This window comes from Dysidea avara, chromosome 3, assembly GCF_963678975.1.
Source record: "Dysidea avara chromosome 3, odDysAvar1.4, whole genome shotgun sequence".
In the NCBI taxonomy this organism is placed as follows: Eukaryota; Metazoa; Porifera; class Demospongiae; order Dictyoceratida; family Dysideidae; genus Dysidea; species Dysidea avara.
This window is the reverse complement of record NC_089274.1, coordinates 24,201,874-24,222,046: the sequence shown is the minus strand read 5'-3', so window position 1 is coordinate 24,222,046 and position 20,173 is coordinate 24,201,874. Positions and strand designations below refer to the sequence as shown.

Here is a 20,173-nt window from a genome sequence, read left to right as displayed (position 1 = left end):
TACCCTTCAAGTTTCAGAGGTCTGCACAGTAATAATGTAATAGTTTTGTTTCGTTTGTACAAGTCAGTGGCTTTATACTGTTCTGTTAAATGAGGCCATGTGGCCAGGTTCAACTATACGCCTTAATTGCTATACATTGCATGTCATTGTGTTTCAAGACTTCATTGAGCCCTGGCTGAAAATTCTCAGTGCATTTAGTGATGATTAAATTAAACATGACCAGCATGGTTAGCTACTACCGAATAACCATAACAGGATCACATGGTACTAGTAGTAGCTAGCTTAGCAGCTCCACAATATATGCATCGTACCGTGCAGTGAGTCTACATCTAGTGCCTGACATTATTGCTAAAGAAATTGAAAGGATATATATGGCTACACCATCATCATCAAACTGAAAAAAAAAGTAGCTACCAGATTATCTATATAATATACTTCTTTGCAGATCAGCATAGTCTTGTTTACATGGTATTGATGTATGTACGTATGACATATATGCAGTGGTGCTACTGTATCACTTGTTGCATCTGCAAAGTAGTCATGAGTCCGACTCATGACTCACTGTGTGCATATGTGCTACAACCTTGCAAAAATAATATGGACTTAAGAGCTAATATGTTGGCATTGAACGTAATAAAAACATTGTAGGATTTTTTCCTAAGCCTCATAGCTAGCTATAGCTCTTAATTGTGTCACTATATTTATATAATATTGCTTGGATCCCTGTTTCATTTAAATTTTAAATACACTATGCATGTAGCATGCTCACAATGCATGTAGCATGCTCAAAATGCTGCTGTAGTTTTCTTCTTTCAGTCTATATCAGCCATTCAACAAGACTTACCTACAGGACCGCAAGTTGCTATCTTCCAAGTTACAAGACCATACTGACGTCACTCAACATGTTTCCTCTTCTCATGGGCTGCAACGTGCAGAAGTATATATGTGAATAGTGTACCCTGGGTGGGCGGGGCTAGCTATAGGGAATAAGCAGCACATACATTCTGTACAGCTTAAATTTCAAGCTTCAGCACATAAAATTTAACAAACTATACTATATACAGACTGTATAAACTTAAGAGTTTGTATACTCATATAGTTGGTACACATTAGTTATGTACTGTGTCCGCAAGCTAATACCATTGCTGTATGCAGTTAATATGCATTAGGATATATAGCTATATACTCATTAAACAGATGTCAGGATGACTATATAGCAAGATGACACTGGGTCATTGCTATAGGGGTATTTTAATAATTACTTTGCTGGATTCTCAAATGACCTTGGCATGTACAAAATTACATTTTCTCAAGGCTAAAGGTGGGACCCAGAGGAGGTACAAAAGCAGGTAGTTGGAAACCCTACAAAAGCACATGTTTCATACCAGGATAAATATACCTAACATACTCTAATAGAAAAGTCAGACACAATAATAACAGTCAACCATCTAGCAAAAAAAAGGACAGCTCTGAATTGAATTGTAGACCTGCCATCCTGCTGGACGTCTGGATTCAGTGGAATGGAATGGTGGACTGGAATGGTGGAATGGTACTTAGGTAATTTCAATTAGTGGTCACCTCTTTTAAAAGACCACCTTCTAACAAAGACCACCTCTTTACAAAGACCACTTTACTTTAATATCTGGATTGTTGTTTTAGAGCCCTATAAGACAGTCTTATTGATGAATTGTGTGCCACATGTTATGTCCCCTAGAAAAGCCAGTGATATCTGATTTATGATACAATACAGTAATAGCTATATACCCCATACAAAAACAGCTTGGCTATACAAAAAATATGTGTCCACGAAACTAAAAGCAACTGGCAACTAAAGGAGCTAATATCTAGAAATGAATGTCAATATATACTGGCAACTAAGTATAATTTACAATAATCTTGGTCCTTTATCATTGACTTGTGCAGTCTGACTGTTTTAATTCCCTGTAAATCTAATAGGCTAGTAAATTGGTACCTTTCTCAATAGTCTGGTGTTGTAGAGGAGAAAAAAGGCAGCTAGTTCTAAGTCCTTGAATTAGGTTAGGTAATCCTAAGGCTGCAGCACACGTTGCTGTCAGACCTTCAGTGCTGATAATAGCCAATTAGAGTTACAGGGAATTAATTAGGAATGCAGCAAGACTGTACGAGTGAATGATGATAGACCAAATTTATATAAATCATAGCAAGTTATTTGTCAGTATTTCTTGGCTTCACCCAAATAATAGCTCCTTTAGTTGTCAGTTACTTTTAGTTTGATGAGGACGTCACTTCATACAGCCAAACTGTTTTTGCATGGGGTATATTGCTATATTACAAATCAGATATCACTCTAGGCATGTGGTGCACAACTGATCAATAAGACCATTCTATGGGGATACACTCTAAAACAACAAGATAGCAGCACTTTAAACATTAAAGTAAAATGGTCTTTATAAAGAGGTGACCACCAATTGAAATTACCAAAGTACCGTTCCATTCCACCATTCCATTCCACTGAATCCAGACACCCCATCCTGCTGCATAGCTTAGCACAGGCTGTGCATTCATACCAAGCATTTTTATGTTTGCATTTGGAGTTACAAATTCTATATAATGTTGAAACATAGCACACAAGCAGAGAGTATAGTGCAAGAGTCCAAGCTGTCATGAAGTATAATGATACAGCATGATATACCTTAGAGGACTATATTTCTGTAAAATCGGTTTACCACTAAAGACATACACCCTGTAGAAGCCAAGTCACACAAAATGTTTCTGTGTGACAAAATCATAAGCATCCAAAATTGCTTTCACAACACCTCTAAAAATAATTATCATTTGAGATTTGTAACCTTTGGACTGAAGCTGTTTTGTCAAGGCTTTAAATCTTCTATAAAATCCTGGAATGGTAACTGTGAAACAATATTGTATTGTAGATAGCTAAACTAGACTATACATATATTCACAAATGTCTGGATCCACCAACACTTTGTCAGAAGGGTTAATCATGACTATATGACCTTGTATGAGTAAACCAGCTGCTCTTTTACATTGAAGTTGAAAGCCTGTTAGCAATCCACTCCTGTTGGCTTTTCTTTTCTGTAGCTACCATCCTGTTAACAGTATGTCTGAAAGTAACATTGCTGTAAACACAGAAACAACAATCAGTGCTGTGCTAGCTATAGTGGCCCTGTGGTACATTCATTGTCATAAGAATGGTCAATCTCCTAGCATCCAAAGGACAGTTATTGTTTGTAATCAACCTTAGGTTTCCTCCTTGCACTGTGATCTGACATTGTCAGACCAAACTTAATGATGGACTGACAAGCATGCTAGTTACCCTGACTGACATCACTGACTATTTGTCTGCCTGGTGGATCCCTTCATACAAGCGTATGTAATTCAGCAAAGGCTAATTATAACAAGCTTAATTTCTCTCTGTTTGACAAGGTGCCTTTTGGCATGCTAAAGTACGTGCAATACACGCATCATGTCCTCAATTGTGTCTCATCTCTTTTTGCTAACAACACAAGGTATCAATTTGTGGTAGCACATAATGGCCTCATGTGTCCCATCACACAAGACCAAAATGGAAATCATCCATAATTTTTGCACCAAGTCTCTAACAAAGTAAGCAAGATAGCTTCATGTATTGTTCTCTGTATGAAGAAATTTGTAATGGGTAGAAAACAATTGAAAAGTACACACAATGGCTATACATTGCTTATTAGTATAGGGGTACGCATTTGCCATACGTAGGCTCTCCCTCTTGGGCTCTTACATCTGGCACCATTCTTGCCTTTTCCAGAAACAAGTGTGACCCCTCTAGAACCTCACCTAAATGCAATTCAACCTTAACTCTAAGTGTGCATGATGCACCTTATCCTAGGTGGGAAGCAGAATAAGTAGGATTTTTTTTCTTAACCTTGTATGCTTCACCATTAGTGATGTGCATGTGTGTGTGTGAGTGAGAGAGAGACAGAGAGAGAGAGACACAGAGAGAGAGAGAGAGAGAGAGAGAGAGAGAGAGAGAGAGAGAGAGAGAGAGAGAGAGAGAGAGAGAGAGAGAGAGAGAGAGAGAGAGAGAGAGAGAGAGAGAGAGAGAGAGAGAGAGAGAGAGAAAGATTAAACAGAGGTGATACTGGTTCCAGATCTGAGGCATTGTGGTTCCTTTGATGTATGCCTAGACTCAAAGGCTACAAACTATTTTTACAACTAACCCTAGCTTAAAGAACTAGAGACGTGTGTGTGTGTGTGTGTGTGTGTGGGGGGGGGGGGGGGGACTGGTATTAGCTACATATTATGGTTATGCATATTATATGCCAAATATTCAAAAAAATTTGGAAAAGCAACTAACTATATAAATAAAAACATAAATACAAATAATTACAAAATGTATTCATCTCTGACACCATGACACACTGGGATAGAGTAGACAGTGATAAGAACCAAACCTGTGGGTACAAAAGATGCAACACATCACTACACTCAGGCAGCAGGGCTTGGCAAGGGGGGGGGGGGGGGGGGGTGTACCAGGGTAGTAGATATATGTAGCAGGGGGTCTGGGAGTGCAAGCTAAAGGTACTTTATTGCAGGGCTGAAATTAATATTTGATATAGAACAGTTTTACACACAAATATCTAAATACAAATTATAACTGTGTAATAGCAAATTAAGCTTTCTAGGTAGTTCAGTCATGAGCCAATTGTCATGTAGAATGGCATACAAAGTATTTATCTGATAGCAGGCAATAGCTAAATGTGCCCAAGGGATGGTGCTGCAGATGCCAGTTTTCATATGTACAGATCTCTTACTAGCATTAGATGTGGTAATGACTACTCTATTAGAGTATCTTGATCTGTTAGAAAGTTTTGTTTGCATTTATTATTTTGGGGGGGAAAGGGGCACATGCCACCTGTGCCCGTGGTATGTGCCCCCCCTACACACACACACTCCCCTAGATCCACCACTGACACTACATGACCTGATTTCACAAAAAAAACTGACCTCACAATGTGTTATATATATTTTAAATTGCACAATACTATTAGCTACTAGATCAGAAGAAAATTTTTACTGAGAATGAAGCCATTTATGAATTTTTAGAGCATCTTCAAAAAAATGTACCTGAAAGGTGGGTGGGGTGGACACCAGTAAAATTTAGTAATGGCAAGCCCAGACCAAATTACATGCCTCTGGGAGCTCTGAATACATTGCAAATTTGCAACGGTACAGAATCAGTTATACTTTTGTGTAACTATGCAAAGCTGGTCAAGCCAACAACATCTCTAGCCAGGTCACTAGAAAGCTGGGCAACATTTTATACCCCCTATGGCTCTGGAAAGTAGACTTAATGATTTTATACATTGTTAGCCAGAGTGTATAGCCATCTTTATTTTGTACTTTGTTGATGTAGATAGATGTTTCTTTAGTGTAATGGCCATCTTTTTCAAACTTGAAGCATTTTCAACTGTCTGACTAACTGTAACCTACATGATACATCATTAGGTAAACGTTTCTAACAGTCAACAATCTTACATATCTAGATAGTTCATCTAAAGAAGAAGGATATAAATAGTCATATTGGTTCTTCATGCTGTCAGTATCAGTGAGATTATATCCCAGAATAGTACCTGCATCAATTAACACACATATCATAATACCACCATATGTGGCAAGGATTAATTGACACAAATTTACATGCATTATGACATCATATCCTATCCCAAGAAAGTAAGGACTTGACAGATTTCAAACTGAATTAACAGATTTTCTTTTTGAACAGAGCTGTTCGGATTAGTGAGGATCCACTGTATTGCTTTGCATGAAACGGTAAATACATTATATGGTTGAAGAGCAGACAGTCCAAGAAAGGAACATTAGAGTAGAGTGAAATTGACAGAGACGTTTATTTAGACAGATTGAACAGGGATACATAAATTTACCACCATTAACATTCCTACATCCCTAGCTACAATTAATATTTACTTAAGATTAACAAAACGACACTCATAGACCTACAGTGCTTGCCCTATCCTTCTCACCACATTGCAGTGGTGTAGCTACCAATGAGGCAATGGAGGCAGGACTGAATTTGATTACTTAATACTGCAAAAGATACACTCTACTTAGATATTTTAATAAAGCAGTTTGGGTCTAATAGAGCAGTCCAGTATACCTTGCCTTCTTCCTTACTAATAAAGCCACACATACCGTAGAGTCGGGTTGTTAAGCACATGTGTCTATTAAGCGCATATTACTTGTTAAGCGCATACACATTTCTTGTGATTAACCTGGCTGATAAGCATACATGGCAAATGTGAGGCTCAACATGCGACAAAGCTACATACAGGAAGAAAAGCTGGAAAATAAATGTCTCCTTGAGCGCTTACGTCTCCCTTGAGGTCTCACTTTACTATAAATCAGCCTTCTGTATTACAATATTCTCGACGCATTTCACCCAAAAATGGAGTCAAATATCCTTATACATGGCATGGTGACCGGCACAAACTACTAGCTACTCTAACACAACGTAGTGATTTTCCATGTTAAGCACATCATAATTATTAAGCGTATGCACCTAACAGATAGCACTAAGTTTTCTCCGAAAATTATAACAACCTGACTCTACGGTATATTTAACATCTTTGTTACCTATTACTAATCCAACAGTCATATCATCTGGAAGATGGGCTAATGTGTATGTCTCCCAGTAAGTCTTTTGTCCACTGTAAAACATTGCAAACTAAAAATGTGAAGAAATATGCTCACTTGAAAAATCTTTTTCCTTCCATCATAACTGCTTGGCTGATACAGTAAGCAGCACCTGTTGCATACCGGAATGCCATCTGCTTTAAAGTCTACAGCAAATATCTCTAATAGAACAATCACCTAATTCATTGTTACTCACATGTAGTGACATCATGTGACGTGCAGTGTGGTTACTGAGCTACAATGACATGGTACATAGATCACATGGTATGCACATTTTCTGCTAAACATTATAACAATGGCTGGCATGTACATATGTAACAGCTATAGCACATTTAAACACTTAGCATAATAATTTTAAATACTTACTCCAATGTCAACCTGACCACCACGCTGCTTGCCAGGCCATTTCCCAAGGTAGTATGGTTGATGAGGATCATATTGTTGTAGTAGTTTACTCAATTGTGGAACATTCACATAAACATCATCATCAAAATGACAGAACCACTGGTAGCTGTGTGGAACATTATCATGTGATGTTGTAGCCATCACAACTAACACACCTGTCTTTGTCATCTTTGTGTTGCTCCACTGCTTCATAGTAACCAGCAAACTCTGTTCCCAGTTTACAGCAAAGTCCAGTACTATTGTACACAAAATTGATACTTAGTTATGTAGTTAGATAGTTAAGTATTCAGTACCAATATTAATTTTATAGCAGGAAGGGTTGGCAAATTCAGTTATAAGTTAGATAACTAAAATTGCATACACAGTTAATCACTGGCTTGTATCATACTTAAATGTTCTTCGGAACAGTTAGCTGTCACATACAGTAATAGTTTGGAACTTACAAATGGTTTTAGCAAATGTTCTGTACTTTTTTACTGGTATAAGCTAACACTAGTACACAGTTTAGTCCAAACCCAACTGCTAAATTTGCTTTAGAACATGAGTTACAGTTTTCCCCTTTATACTAGAACTAGTCCTACAGTTTATGCACAAGAGCCTTGATACTTTTATGATACACTATGCTAAACAGCACAAACCATTATGTGTTTTTACTATTGGCTTTTAGCTTATCATTCATCACATATTTATCTTTTGGGTTGACACTCCCAGAAATCCTTTTCTTTACTTCCATGTTATTCATCATCTAAACTTGCTATTTCAAAATGGCAAACGCTCTTCTTTGGCAAAATTACTAAAGTAGCTTGTGTGAAAATTTCATGTCTATTGGATTAAAATGACGGAGTAGTTCTAATTTAAGTGAGAGGGTGTAAAATAGCAAGATGCGTGTGCTTGTTGCTATGGGATACCTAATTTACAAGTACTAAAATGTGTCAACATGTCACAGACTAATTAAGTGACCATAATATTTCTTTTAGTGCAAAACAGATTATGTCTTGAGAAGCCTTGTACGAACTGTACAGAACACCCTTAATGCACAACTTATACAAGTCCAATTAGCATTCAAAAACCCAACACTAATAAAATATCAGTATCATTGCATCATTAAAAACAATACTCTCAATTATAAAACATCCTCTCTTCCACTATAGAGTAGCGACTTACTCAGAGTAGGCTGTCGAGCAATTTGAATCAACTATATGAAATCCTATAGTACAAGAACAAAATTGCTAATAACATACAGTGTAGTGTATTTTTTACTTAATGTAATTTATAACATCAAAATGAAGGATAGTACTCTTCAAACAAATGCAGCATTATTTAGGATGTGAGCTGCTACTGGACTGTAGAAAGTTACACTTTTATCAACAGACACAATACAATACTGCTCATTTCAGTATCATTAGGAGCGCATTGAATCCTATGGACGAGGGAGCATGTAACTTCATACACTACCAAAATAATGGGCAAAATTCAAACATGGTGTCCAGTGTTACTATGTATATCATCATCCTTACATGTAACAGAGATGTGCAGAATGAACTGGCACTTCATCATATTCTGTGAAGGCAGCCATGCTGGCTTCCATAGGTGGCCATCAAGTTGAAGGATAACTTTACAATGGTCAAGTTATCAGGGCTGGTGGAAGCACTACGGCCACTATGGCCACTGCCGTAGCAGATTTTCATAGCCCAAGCCAGTCATGTGAGTGCATGCCTAGCTAAGCTAATATAGCTACACACTAATAAGGTAGCTCCGTATAGTAGTTACGTCGTCAGATATGACATACACTAATTTATATCTGTTTCTAGACAGACACTAACCATTCCAACCTTTAATACAGTAAAAAGATGTGCAGCCGACTTCACGTTAGCACTTGTTTATCCTCCATTATATTCGTGCGTCTAATGATCGAAGTACGTGATGAGCAGTTCGGTGGATGTTCTTCCAGCTCTGCTGTAGGTAGGTTGCAATTGTATAAATGAAATTAGACTTTACAACATATAGAAAGGTAGTGTGACAGCTAGGGAAGTTACAAAAGTCAGTGTAGCTATGTACGAAGCAATATCTTAAAATCAACCCTTTTAAAGTGCTAAAATTGCTTCAGAATGTGGTTTACTAATACTAAAAATTCAAAATTCTCCTTGGGAGCATGCCCCCAAGGAGAATTTCCGTAGAGGGGCATGCTTTTCATGCCAGTGTGATTTGCACACTCATCACAATCTCTGAATCATTACCTGGCTTGTTGCCTGACCAACCACTAAGAGCTTTCACCAGCCCTGAGTTAAGTAATTTCACACCGCTTGTGAATACAGAAAGGCTACCCAGTTATGCCAGTGCTACTATTCTTCTGTTGTACCATTTGACTTCATTTCCATAGCTTTGTTTCAGTGATACCAGTAACGTGACGTACTTGAGTATGCGCCTCTGTATAATGTCTTAATAAGGAATTTTGTAAAGCTATTTTTTATAGTACACAGCAACCATGTTTGAATTTCGCTGTTTACAGAGTTACATGCTCCCTTGTCCATAGGATTTGATGCACTACTAATTTAGGGTTTGGGATTTTATCCCTTCAATATCACCAAAAGCCAGCCTTGCTTTTCCTTTATGACAGCTTGGCAGTCTTCAGACCAACCCCAAACCCTACAACAAGGCTCGATGAAATTTTTAATTGTTTCTATTTAACTGAATTGGCTGCTAACTGACTGACTGCTAACTGACTGACTGATGCTTAACTCAACAATGGATAAGGTTATGTGGGCTATGAGCTTGATTTCTTTACTTCTTCATCCTGAGACAAGCCTTTTTACCAACCGCAGTACATATCTTGGACTTCTTTTTGTGTCTCAGTTCTTTTCAGTGACAATGCAAGGTGTCAATTCACAATAGCGCAATAAAGATACCCTCTACTATCATGCTTATCACCCATATTTTCCATAGCAACTGGTTTGATTGCAGAGATGCTTATCATACTGCTGTTTGTTTGTAATGCTGTGTGACAGGTGGAACATAGCTGAAAACGAAGCGTAATGGCCGCCTCATTTTGATTGTTGGAGCATGTGTTTGGATGCAAAATTAGTTTTATGGTATGCCTGGTGCCATTTTTTTTCTTTTATGCATGTTTAGTTTATTATTAAAAAAGTAAACAAACAGGTGGAAGGAAAACTGTGGAATTGTAAGTTCGATCAGGGAAAAAGTACTGAAACAAGGGAACAGCTAAAAAGTGGAGAGACAAGGAAGGTTGCCAATACCTACATACTATTGGATGTAGTCATGGTTATAGACTGATTATACTCTCTCTTCCTTTTTCACAACTTAGCTTTTTTGAATTAGTTATCATTTCTTTTTGTATTTGCATAACTATACTGGCTTTTGTCTATCTTTTTTAAGTAAAAAGAAAACTAGACTAGATTTTAAGAGACATTTGTGTTCTTTTTAAATTTATTTTTGCATTATTTTACTTCATATTAGTTGCTGAACATTGCATGTATATGTCTGTTCTACAAGATCTATGAAATTATGTTCTAGTCTAGATAGTAAACTACTACAACTTCCTTTTATAAGATTAAATGAGCAGCTGACAGCAGTGGAAAATTGGTAAAGGGTTTAGGTGTATGAATGTGGAGGTCCCTGGTTTAAGCCCCAAACTATCTTTTTTGACATTTTTCATGCAATACTTCTTGGTGACTGTTCTATTAGATTATCTTGATTGTGCTTGTTGCACATACTTGGTTCTTTATCGCATTAGCTAATACTCAAAATATTTTCAAATCACAAAAGGTCTGTGCTACCATGGTCAACCTATCTGCATACTGATTTTTAACCTTAAAAAATTATACTTGTAATTTTAAAAATAGCTCGCAACTTTGTGCCACTTTTATCGTACACAAATTGGAAGTTAAATGCACTATAATATGCTAATTATACCCTGCAAATTTGAAGTAGGATTGCATGAGATATGGCAATTTTTGTAATGGTGCAAAAAGAAAATTAATGGAAGAAGATGAAGAAAAATACAAAGAAAATAAGATGAACTTTAAAGCTGTGTATCTCAAAGATAGCCTGACTGATTTGGAATGGAAGATATCCCATCCTGAGAAATGTTTCACAGAATTTATTTGTGTTTAGCTGATACTTATTTCATGTGTGAATTAATGTGTTAATGAGATAGTGAATCAGTTATGACCCCTGGAAACATTTGGTTACTACACATAGCTACGCACAGACATGAATCCAGCATTGAAACCGGGTCACTACTGCTGACTCGGATGACCCACTGACCTGGATAGCAATCCGGGTCAGACCTGGATGTGACCCGGATTGACCTGTATTAATTAGAGCCGAGGCGTGCGATAAGAGCTATGATTCGGCTAGTCTCGAGCGAGCGAGACTATGTTTTGAGCGTTCAATTTGTGTTGAGTAAACAGGGGCGGATCCAGACTTTTAGAATTGCAACTTCAGCCTAGCTATAGGTTGAAGACCAAAAAAAAAAAAAAAGTCGTCACCTAGCTACTAGCAATAGCTACCCCTCACCATCAGTTTCGTGTTACATACTGCACTTACTACTAATAAATGGGCGTGGCTGAGCGTATGTTTGTAATGCGATAAGTGGGAGTGGCTCACGAAAGAGCTACGCGATAGCGTTTATAAGTTTCCACGTTGTCAAACGAACAATTTTGTTTCTCACATGATCCAATCCGGGTCAGACCCGGATAATTTGTAAACCGGGTCAGACCCGGATGACCCGGAGAAAATGTGACCCGGTTGACCCGACCCGGTAACGCTGCATGAATCCACCGACAATTGAATACAAAATCTGGTCTATATGTCAATAAATGAAAATGAACAACCCTCAACACTAGAGATGGGACGATACAGAATTTAAAAGTATCAATATATTGCCACAAAAATATCATGATACAACGATATATTGTGATATTACATGCATGTCAAAATACAGACACACAATGCTGCTTTGAGGTAATATCAACTTGATAATTTGGTTGTAAACTTTCATGTACATATCAAATGTTTAGTCTTGCATGGCCAGACCACATTTTTTTCCTTTTTGAGTGTACCAACTACCACTCTTAAAGGAAAAAAAGCAGCCTGGCCACACAAGACTATCAAAAGTCATGCTAACCACAACTATGTATAACAATATATTGCGATACATGATGTATCGATATATTGAAGTTTATATCAATTCATGTATTGACCTCCCACATATTGTGATACAACGATATAGAATATCGTCCCATCTCTACTCAACACTACATGTTATCTCCAACAATTTAGTTCTTAATAAACCTGTCAATATATGGATATTTACACGGATGTTCTATTAGAGTATTTCAATCTTTTATAAAACTTTCTAGAGGGTTCATGTTTAATCGATAATAAGACTTGCCAGAGGATTAAAGACCCTACATTCAAATGGCACCCGTAATTAAATACAAAATGCTGTAGAAACTCTGCTCTTACAATTAAAGAGTTGTTGCTCAACAAGCCACCTATAATTAACTCAATAACACACACACACACACACACACACACATACTTGTCCTTTTTGTGCACACAATTCACGGCTCATCCACAACACAACACATTAACACTTACCTGCTTTTCTTATTGTATCAACATAGAGTTGAGCACCAGGTGATTTATCACTGACAATTGTTAACTGAAATGGAAACAAAAATATTGTAACAACACAAATGATAATACATAGGTGACAAAGTGTGGTGTTCTAAACATGATGAACTGTAGGACAGCTACTACAACATTGTCCAATACCAATAATACACACAAATACAAACACTGATATTATAATAATTAAACTGATTGTTTTTTGTTGCCTTCAAACTTTTTCAAGCATAGAAAATATACCTAACTAAATACTAAAATATTAGACTATCTTCAGCAAGGCCAGCCTTAGCATGTAGGCAACACCAATGCCAGAGATCACCCTTAACATAAGTGGTAATGAAGAATAAAGCATGTCCACTTTTAGGGAATTATATCCCATATTTACTAAACACCGCGGTGTTTATTATCTTAAGTCAAAAATCAATGCAGCAACTATTTAAACTTCGACCACCACTTGATGCTTGAAAACAATGTTTAAGCTCTTATTTTCCAAATCAATTGTGGCACTACTCAAGTACAGCTACTACTAAAGGTGCGGTATTTATAGTAGTATTCAAAACAGGATTGGAACTGATGATGTGTTATGGGCAGCTGGTAAATTACTTTCGTTCATTAAGAGAAATGTCATGAGCTCCTGTCCTTAATTGCACCAAGCAACAAGTTTTATTTCATATTTATATGCACGTAGCGCAAACAGCATAGACTGCACAATTCTATCTAGCTTTGCTAACTATACAACTGGTCATCATAGCACAGCTTTTCAGCTAGTTGATTTTAATACCTTAATGATTGAAGAACTATGGATTACCTGAGTTGTAGCCCTTGAGTGAACTATAATCTTAGTCTGGTTTTCATCAGTGCACTGTAAGGACCACTTGTACCAAACTAGAGAGGTGCACAGGAAGGATGCACCAAACGGCAGGTCCCAGTAAAGAACTGGCAAATGGCAAACAGCCAAACTATCAATATTTCGGTGTATATACTCCTAAATATATAACTCACATGCATTGGTCACAATACAAATAGACACTCGTAAGCATCCAGTATCATGCAAAGTGCTGGAAGGATGGGGTTGCTAAGCAAACGACCACACATGTAGTAGCTAGTTCAGCATCATTGACAATGAATTTTACTGATCAGTGTCTTGGAAAGTGAGTTATGAATCCTGAGCCAGAAGAGCAAAGTTATGTGTCATCTAGTTTAAAAGGGCTGCAAGTTGCACTTGCATATATAATATGTTTGTGAATTTCAATACATCTAGATAACTGAACCATGTGTACAAAATTATTTTCCAGACTCCTCTGGTTTCTTTAAGCGAAAAATAAAATGCTGGTGATTTAGTACTGCAGTGCTTCTACTATGACAGTTTCCTCTGGCAGGAGCTGCTTGGATAGAATAAACCGACCTTCTATTGTGACAACAGTGTGTAACCAGACTCCATACTAGCAAGCTACAGCATTGTCTGTCTGCAATGCAAACAGGCCTTGCATTTATGTGATAAGTGCATCAAAAGTAACTATATACACTTCAGCTTCTAACCATGATCAGAGTTTGTCTCTTAGGCTTTGGCTGCAAATACACAGATTTCTAGTAACTGTTCATGACGCAGATCACACTGGACAAACTATTGCAAGATGAAGGTGCACCATCACAGTCCATCAGCCTTGAATTTAAGATTAATATGTGATGACAGCTTGATAGATATAGCCAGTCTTATCTAGCTATACATTATTGTCACGATCAACTCTCCATTGTAAATGACTGATGTGTGACTAAAACTTTTGCTGAGTTGGTCTGTTTGCCTTGCATACACTTCATGAGTCTGATGCAGTTAACCTTCCTTTGTTTTGTTTTTTTCTATTAGAATCCTTGCAATAGAAATTAATTTTAACCAATTTGTAAACAGTGCATGTTGTTCTCTGATAAAACAAAGTAAAATACTAACTGTGATTCTTCCTAATTCGATTACTATTCTACAGTAGATTTACCACATTGCTGGATGCCCCCTACAGTATATAGTCAGAATCAGAATAGCTCACCTAATCTAGTCATTGCTTAGAATGCATGATTCCTGTGATGGAATAGCTAGTTATATGAAAACTTCCTCAAGGTTATCCAGAATCATTTGCTACGTGCGAAGAATCTAGCTGATGCACCACGGAGTCTAGTAAATGTTTAGTGATTTGGCTTTTTTTCCCAGGGTGCCAGCATCCCCAGCACTAGTTATAAAAGTGATTTGGCTGCATGGAGTTGGCCCACTCATTCCACCACTAGATCCTCTCAGGGTGAGTCTCAGAGTCTTTACGGAACAATTCCACGTTCCTTACTTCCTTGTTGTGTACATATCCAATAGCACAACAACTGGATGGCATTGTGAACACTTATTCACTCATGTCAAGTTTCACGTTTTTGCTCAACAAAAAATGGTGCACATGATTTTTTAGGTTATGTACGGCGACTACATCTTCCTGCTAAACTTGTCTATATCAGCTATGCATTCAAATACGCAGCCATATAACAAATAGCTAGATAGGCTTTTCTAGAACATATATTGAATTCTTGCTTTTTAAACTGTATGCAAGTGCTTGTTCTAATAAGTGAAATGGATACAAAACCACTCTGGGAATATATACCTAAAACTAATAATGGAGGTCAGTATAGTGATCAGTTTGGAGTCCAGAAGAGATGTCACTGTGTTAAATACAACGACATATTTTTCTTGGTAGAATGTAATCTTTAGTCAGGATAAATAGCCTGATAGCATGTAATCTGGGATTCCTGCCAGTGCATAGGATGCAAACAGATATGCCAGTATTAGCTATCTAATATCAGGTTGAATTAATAGTGTGTGAAGAATCTATCTAGCATCGAAATTGGTCTTAAATGCTCACAACACCTTGCACAACTTAGTCCCAAAGCTCCTATAATAGCACTCAAATCTGCAGGTGTCTTCTCTCGGGATCTTTGGAGAACCCACAAAGCTTAATTCCATAGCACAACAATTGGAAGGTATTCTGAACACTCGTTCACCCACATCAAACCTCATTTTTTTGCCCTACTAAAATTGGCGGACATATAGTTCACATGATTTTTTTAGGTTACATAAAGTGACCACGCCTTCCCACTTGGTAAACCCGTCTATATGCAATTTAAAGTCTGAGGCCCTATTCTTGAAGCTCTGAGCTAGCTCAGCCCTGAGGCCTTAAGCAGTCTGCCTATTTCACCTAGCATTCACCTTCAGATGAATGTTAAAAAAAACATCATTCTGTTTCAATACCTTTGCAACTACATGAGAATACAACCAACAACACAAATGGTGCTATCACTGATACACATCAATTCACTGCTTTAATGGAACAGGATGTTTTGAGGTCCTCACAAATTATATTAATGACTTTGTTACTTGGAACACATCTCTTACAGCCATGTTTATCCTATCGACTAATCAGCCTTGAAATTGTAACAGCCTAAATAAATCCCATAAGGCTTCTGGCCATTTTCTAACTATTAAATTAATTGGAGGATGGCACAACAAACCATAAATCTGCACATAAAAACTCATGCACTTGTAACAGATAGTCATGTGCCCAGCACAGGGTTGCTTTCTTTGAAAAATAGACAAAGAAATGAATATATTCAATTTTAAACGGCCCTACCACCCAGGTCAAGAGAAGCCAACTCTTCCTCATAGTGTTTTGATATGATTGGATGCATACTTTTTCTATGCTGTTAATCTGGAAAAGATCCGAGACTTCTCACCATCTGGGTGACAAACGTCAAAATTTTCTGCAGCATTAAAACTTTATCATGCTTTCTAGCCATTTCCAGTGCTTCTGAAGCCACAACAGTGATCAATTATTGACTAGAACTATAGTAAAAGAGGTCCTGGAAATTTGGTAGCAGCGGTTGTCAATTATTATTTCATCCACAGCTTCCACGCATTGCTATAAACTCTGCACCACTGCAAGGAGGCAGCTAAATCGTCCAAATTTGACTTCACCTCTAATGCTCCACAGCAGCTTCAAATCTTTACTAGATCACCCTACATCATCATCACATTGCAAAATATCCCAAAACAAACCGAAAAAATCACAAAATCTTTCATTTCTATTTGAGCTGGGTGGAGCTCCTGGTGAGCTGCTGGTATACTGCATCGTATGAAATCACAGAAACACCAACTGCCACTACTACCAATTGTTTTGGACCATCATTTTTTCATCATTCTAAACAAAATTAGGTGACCAGTGTGGCAGCAGAAGTACTGGAAGGACTTTGGCACCATTGAGAGAATCCCGTGGATTGACGTACAAAAATTTTGAAACTTTTCACCCAGATGGTGAGAAGTCTCAGATCCTTTCCAGACTAACAGCATAGACAGACTATGCATCCAACCTTATCACATCACCATGAGGAAGAGTTGGCTTTTCTTGACTTGGCTGGTATATAGGGCAATTTGAATTCAAAAATTTGTTTCATTTCCTCCTGGTCACTGTAAAGTGACTGTGCTAATAATAATAATAATAAAAGAAAACAACCTTGTGCCGGGAGCCCAGTGAATCATTTGCTTATTACTGTACGTACTTTAATGACTCTAGATAATATCTAGCAAAAAGTAGCAACAAGTTTTATCTGGTCCTTTCTGTGGAGTACAAAATTTTAAAAATAAATTTCGTATCTCACGAGATACTAAAATCGATATTTCTGTGAAGACGACAATCGTGTTTCCGGTTTCATGGTGGATCTAGCAATGGGATACTACAATGAAAATCCTACAAATGGTAGGGGATCAATTTGTATGTGTTGATTTTTCAGATTGCAGACCCTAACTACACGGTTTATGTCACAAATACTTATTTAAACTGGATATTGTGATTTGACCAAGTTCTTTACCACTATAGTAGCACCTTCCTCTGTAATGTGAAGGGGTGGCTAGGGAAGACTACTATAGTGTATTACATGGTATGAACTGTTACTTGGCACCCAGTATTTGTTGTGGTGTTGCATGTTACAAAATTGTAAATGTTGCACTACTTATACAGCCCGGTAAAATTTGGCGTAACAAGAAAGACCCAAATCATGTGTTAATTAAATAATTAATTAGTGCATGATTAACACTACACCTGTAGCTACACAATAGAGGTTTCTGTAACACTGACCACACCCCAAACTACAACAGACAGCTAACCCTCTTTACATGACTCTAGTTGGTCAGGAAAGCTGTATCTTATTTGCTACATGTTACCTTGTGTTTGTCCACCACCTGAAACCAGGTTAACATGAGATCAAGTAGCCTCTTACTGTAATATCGATAAGTAGATTTTACGGAGAAGTAGATATTTCTAGTGTAGTTGGCATGAACTGCCTCCATTGGTACTCCCCATACGTGAGTCTCGCTCAGATCAGATAAGTGTTGAGAAGGCGGATTGATTGAAGGTCTTGACTGAGCGGTCGACTGCAAAGTGGAGCTAGTTGAAGCGCTCGACGGTGAATCAGATACCGTTGAAGGCGAAGTGGGGCTGGTTGAAGCACTCAACGGTGAACCGGATGACGGGCTTAGATGCGACCTTGGCTCACGATCATTGCTGCCCAACCTCGAGCTCTTCGATGTAAACTCTTCATGAACTAAAACTAGATACGATCTGCCCGTTAAATTCCTGTTATAAAGAACTATCAACATTATACTGGCTAAGCAAACGAAGAGAACGACATTTAACCATGTCACTCGTAAACAGTTTGTAAACATGATCTTGTTGATCTCCTCTGTTCTTAATCAGGTGGGCGAAAATCGTATACGTAGGCATAGACCCGTACGGGATGAGTAGCCTAGAATTCTAGAAAAACGGGAGCGGGACGGGAGCGGAAAGTGGGAACGGGGACTACCAACAAAAAATACAGGTTGGACTTTACAGCAAGCAAGAATTTTGGGATGCCTTGCATCTTAGATACGGCTGGAAGCTCCTGAACATACCCAGTCACTGTGTTTGTGGGGTCCCATTTTCTGCGGATCATGCTATGATTTGCAGACATGGAGGCCTCACATTTGTTCGCCACAATGCTTTGCGAAACATCACTGCAGAGTGGCTTTCCAAGACATGTCATGGTGTGGCCCTTGAGCCACCTTTACAGCCACTTACTGGGGAGATCATTGCACCTAAGACTGCCAACCGTCAGGATGAGGCTAGGGCAGACATACATGCTAGGGGATTCTGGGGGCAGCGGCAAAGTGCCTTTTTTGACGTAAGGGTGTTTCATCCTAATGCACCGAGCTACTGCAACACCAGTGTCCCCTCTATGTATCGACGTCACGAGGCACAGAAGAAACGTGAGTATGGTGACCGTGTCAGAGAGCCGGGTTGAGCAGGCCTCCTTCACTCCCCTTGTGTTTGCGACCACTGGAGGTATGGGAAGGGAGGCAATAGTTTTCTACCTTCGTTTGACCATCTATCTCGCCGCGGTTCTGCTAGTTACAGTCAGACTCTGGCTTTTATCCGATGCACATTGTCTTTTTCTCTACTTCGGTCAGCTACAATGTGCATACGTGGAAGTAGGTCCATCTCGCATCGCTCCTCTGATGCCTCTCCTGAGATGGGCCGCATTGATGAGCACAGGGACTTTTAAACTTTTAGCAATCTGGTCCTTTTTATTCAGTTGTCCAGCACGTGCTTTCTTTGTGCTGGGGGTGGTAGGCAAGGGCAGTCCATCCAGCCCGGGGGAAAAAAACAAAAAAACTTTACAGCACAATGCCTACTTTGCAGCATTGTTTGTTCCTTCCGCTAAAACTATACACGGTCACCTGCATTAAAATACTGTAATAGAGCAATCAATAATGTCTTAACGTCTGTAACTATGTCCTGCATTTGCTAATCAACACTAAAAGTTAGCATTTTATAAAGTATTAATTAGCTCACAGTACCTGTCACAGTGCCTGCATCTGCAGCCTCAGGATAAAAGCAGCTACAGCATGTCCCCGGCAATGAGGACACTAAGGACAATATGACCAGTCATGCATGGGGTCCCCTATTGAGGCCGCTTATTGCCAAGCTGAATCGGCTAGACATTGGTTAACAATTACCATCCAATCTCTTTGGTTCGCATCATTTCAAAAGGTTGATCCCATCAATAAGATGATTACCGTATACATCATTTATATGACCCTCTGTTTGCTACTTAAAAGTGAAATCAGCAGCACTGCATGGATCCTCATTACACTCATAATGTTCTATATCTATAAAAAAGCAAAAAGCAGAAGACCTCCATGTGATATAATATTATACGTTCCACTCCAGTAGTACTAGTGCCAGTCATTCTATAATATGCCAGAAACTGAAATTCATATGATTAAGCAAACTGCATGCTACCCCTGCAACTTTTAAACAGTAGCATTTGTTCGCTGATAATTTTTTTATCAATTATTTTTCTACCAATA

General features: G+C 38.2%; 1 protein-coding gene across 1 annotated transcript; it reads right to left on the bottom strand.

Annotated features, from left to right (window-relative positions):
- Positions 1-4,276: 4,276 nt before the first annotated feature.
- Positions 4,277-18,528, bottom strand: LOC136250380 (beta-1,3-N-acetylglucosaminyltransferase lunatic fringe-like). Its single transcript, XM_066042585.1, has 11 exons — positions 17,990-18,528; positions 12,718-12,781; positions 8,260-8,302; positions 7,251-7,331; positions 7,057-7,201; positions 6,887-6,925; positions 6,748-6,836; positions 6,631-6,704; positions 5,515-5,609; positions 5,380-5,465; positions 4,277-4,430 (listed from the first exon to the last, which is right to left on the bottom strand). Exons 1-11 carry the CDS (start codon positions 18,488-18,490, stop codon positions 4,376-4,378), a joined length of 1,272 nt encoding a protein of 423 aa, XP_065898657.1. The 5' UTR covers positions 18,491-18,528; the 3' UTR covers positions 4,277-4,375.
- Between the last annotated feature and the right edge of the window lie 1,645 nt (positions 18,529-20,173).